This window comes from Mizuhopecten yessoensis, unplaced genomic scaffold (genome assembly GCF_002113885.1).
Source record: "Mizuhopecten yessoensis strain PY_sf001 unplaced genomic scaffold, ASM211388v2 scaffold5853, whole genome shotgun sequence".
NCBI classification, from domain to species: Eukaryota; Metazoa; Mollusca; class Bivalvia; order Pectinida; family Pectinidae; genus Mizuhopecten; species Mizuhopecten yessoensis.
In genome coordinates this window covers 88,907-91,719 of record NW_018406256.1, presented here as the reverse complement: position 1 = coordinate 91,719, position 2,813 = coordinate 88,907, and the positions used below count along the sequence as shown (strand labels likewise).

Genomic DNA, 2,813 nt, shown 5'->3' with positions numbered 1-2,813 from the left:
GCGGTATGGCATAGTATTGGAGTTTGTACTGCTGTTCAGCTTGTGATGTGTGAGGTATGGCATAGCATTGGAGTTTGTACTGATGTTCAGCTTGATATGAGAGAGGTATGGCATAGTATTTGAGTTTGTACTGCTGTTCAGCTTGTGATGTGTGAGGTATGGCTTTGAATTGGAGTTTGTACTTATGTTCAGCTTGCTTGTTATGTGTGACAGTCACAGACAGGGATACAGTCTGACAGCTGTACAACAGTTACAGACGAAGATAAACTTGTCAGCTTGTTATGTGTGAGGTATGGCATAGTATTGGAGTTTGTACTTATGTTCAGCTTGTAATGTGTGAGGTATGGATTGGTATTGGAGTTTGTACTGCTGTTCAGCTTGTTATGTGTGAGGTATGACTTTGTATTGGAGTTTATACTTATGTTCAGCTTGTTATGTGTGAGGTATGGCATAGGATTGGAGTTTATACTTATGTTCAGCTTGTTATGTGGGAGGTATGGCATAGTATTGGAGTTTATACTTTTGTTCAGCTTGTTATGTGGGGGGGATGACTTAGGATTGGAGTTTGTACTTATGTTCAGCTTGTTATGTGCGAGGTATGGATTGGTATTTGAGTTTGTACTGCTGTTCAGCTTGTTATGTGTGAGGTATGGCTTAGTATTGGAGTTTGTGCTTATGTTTAGCTTGTTATGTGTGAGGTATGGCTTTGTATTGGAGTTTGTACTGATGTTCAGCTTGTTATGTGTGAGGTATGGCATAGTATTGGAGTTTATACTTATGTACAGCTTGTTATGTGTGAGGTATGGCATAGTATTGGAGTTTATACTTATGTACAGCTTGTTATGTGTGAGGTATGGCATAGGATTGGAGTTTGTACTGCTGTTCAGCTTGTTAGGTGTGAGGTATGGCTTTGTATTTGAGTTTATACTTACGTACAGCTTGTTATGTGTGAGGTATGGCTTGGTGTTGGAGTTTGTACTTATGTTCAGCTTGTTATGTGTGAGGTATGGCATACTATCGTAGTTTATACTTATGTTCAGCTTGTTATGTGTGAGGTATGGCTTTGTGTTGGAGTTTGTAATTATGTTCAGCTTGTTAATTGTGAGGTATGACTTTGTATTGGAGTTTGTACTGATGTTCAGCTTGTTATGTGTGAGGTATGGCATACTATCGTAGGTTATACTTATGTTCAGCGTGTTATGTGGGAGGTATGGCTTTGTGTTGGAGGTTGTAATTATGTTCAGCTTGTTAAGTGTGAGGTATGACTTGGTATTGGAGGTTGTACTTATGTTCAGCTTGTGATGTGTGAGGTATGGCTTTGAATTGGAGTTTATACTTATGTTCAGCTTGTTAAGTGTGAGGTATGGATTGGTATTGGAGTTTGTACTTATGTTCAGCTTGTTATGTGTGAGGTATGGCATAGTATTGGAGTTTGTACTGATGTTCAGCTTGTTATGTGTGAGGTATGGCTTTGAATTGGAGTTTATACTTATGTTCAGCTTGTTAAGTGTGAGGTACAGCATAGTATTGGAGTTTATACTTATGTTCAGCTTGTTAATTGTGAGGTATGACTTTGTATTGGAGTTTGTACTGATATTCAGCTTGTTATGTGTGAGGTATGGCTTTGTGTTGGAGTTTGTACTGATGTTCAGCTTGTTATGTGTGAGGTATGGCATACTATCAGAGTTTATACCTATGTTCAGCTTGTTATGTGTGAGGCATTGTGTGAGGTATGGCATAGTATTGGAGTTTGTACTTATGTACAGCTTGTTATGTGTGAGGGATGGCTTGGGGTTGGAGTTTATACTTATGTACAGCTTGTTATGTGTGAGGTATGGCTTGGTGTTGGGGTTTGTACTTATGTTTAGCTTGTTATGTGTGAGGTATGGCTTGGTGTTGGGGTTTGTACTTATGTTTAGCTTGTTATGTGTGAGGTATGGCTTGGTGTTGGAGTTAATATACTTATGTTTAGCTTGTTATGTGTGAGGTATGGCTTGGTGTTGGAGTTTGTACTTATGAATATAAGTCAAGGTAATTCATTTGAATAAACATGGTAGCCCTAAAGATTCATCACAGCATGCTACTGGCCAAATAGCATCATCATAGGCCTTTTGGCTATTGAGAACAAGTTGTTCAAAAGGTTTTATCATATTTGACCCCTGTGACCTTGAATATAAGTAAAGGTCATTAATTTGACCAAACCTGGTAGCCCTTCATCCTAGCATGTTACTGGCCAAATATCATTATCCTAGGCCTCTTAGTTATTCAGAAAGAGTTGTATAAAGATTTTTAAGACAATTTACCCCTGTGACCTTGAAAATGGTGAAGGCTATTCATTTAGACTTCGGGCTAGGTGAGTTAAAAACTGGCCAAAAGACTTTAACCACAAATTTAACTAAGCCCAATTAAGCTGTATTTGGCCCCTAAAATATAACAAGAGGCCCAGAGGGCCTGTATCGCTCACCTGGATACCTAAGCAATCATGGCAAACCATCCTCCAAATGAGATCAAGGGAATATGCCAGACCACAAGGCCAATCCTTGTAGCATAGCTATATTAGATTTTTCATGCCCAGCAAATTTATGTATGGTTATGGGGTGGGGATCTCAACTGTTTCAAAGCTTTGACTCAGAAACTAGGTCCCTAGAGTTGTGGCCAGACCCCAGGATCGATTCTAATATCGTGACTGCATTTGTCTCTTTTTGCGAAGCATTTGTATATATAGTTTTGGGGTGGGGATCTCAACCGTTTCAAAGTTATGACCCAGGGGCCAAGTCTGCAAGGGTGGGGCAGACCCTGGGATCAATTCTAAT

At 39.5% G+C, this 2,813-nt stretch overlaps 1 protein-coding gene across 1 annotated transcript; it reads right to left on the bottom strand.

Annotated features, from left to right (window-relative positions):
* Positions 1 to 200: 200 nt before the first annotated feature.
* LOC110451162 (putative uncharacterized protein DDB_G0282133) lies at positions 201 to 1,739 on the bottom strand. Its single transcript, XM_021499025.1, has one exon. The coding sequence runs from the start codon at positions 1,737 to 1,739 to the stop codon at positions 201 to 203; it is 1,539 nt and encodes a 512-aa protein (XP_021354700.1).
* Between the last annotated feature and the right edge of the window lie 1,074 nt (positions 1,740 to 2,813).

Excerpts from the sequence above, each read along its gene's own strand:
- LOC110451162 (XM_021499025.1), bottom strand. The coding sequence starts at position 1,739 with ATGCCATACCTCACACAATGCCTCACACATAACAAGCTGAACATAGGT.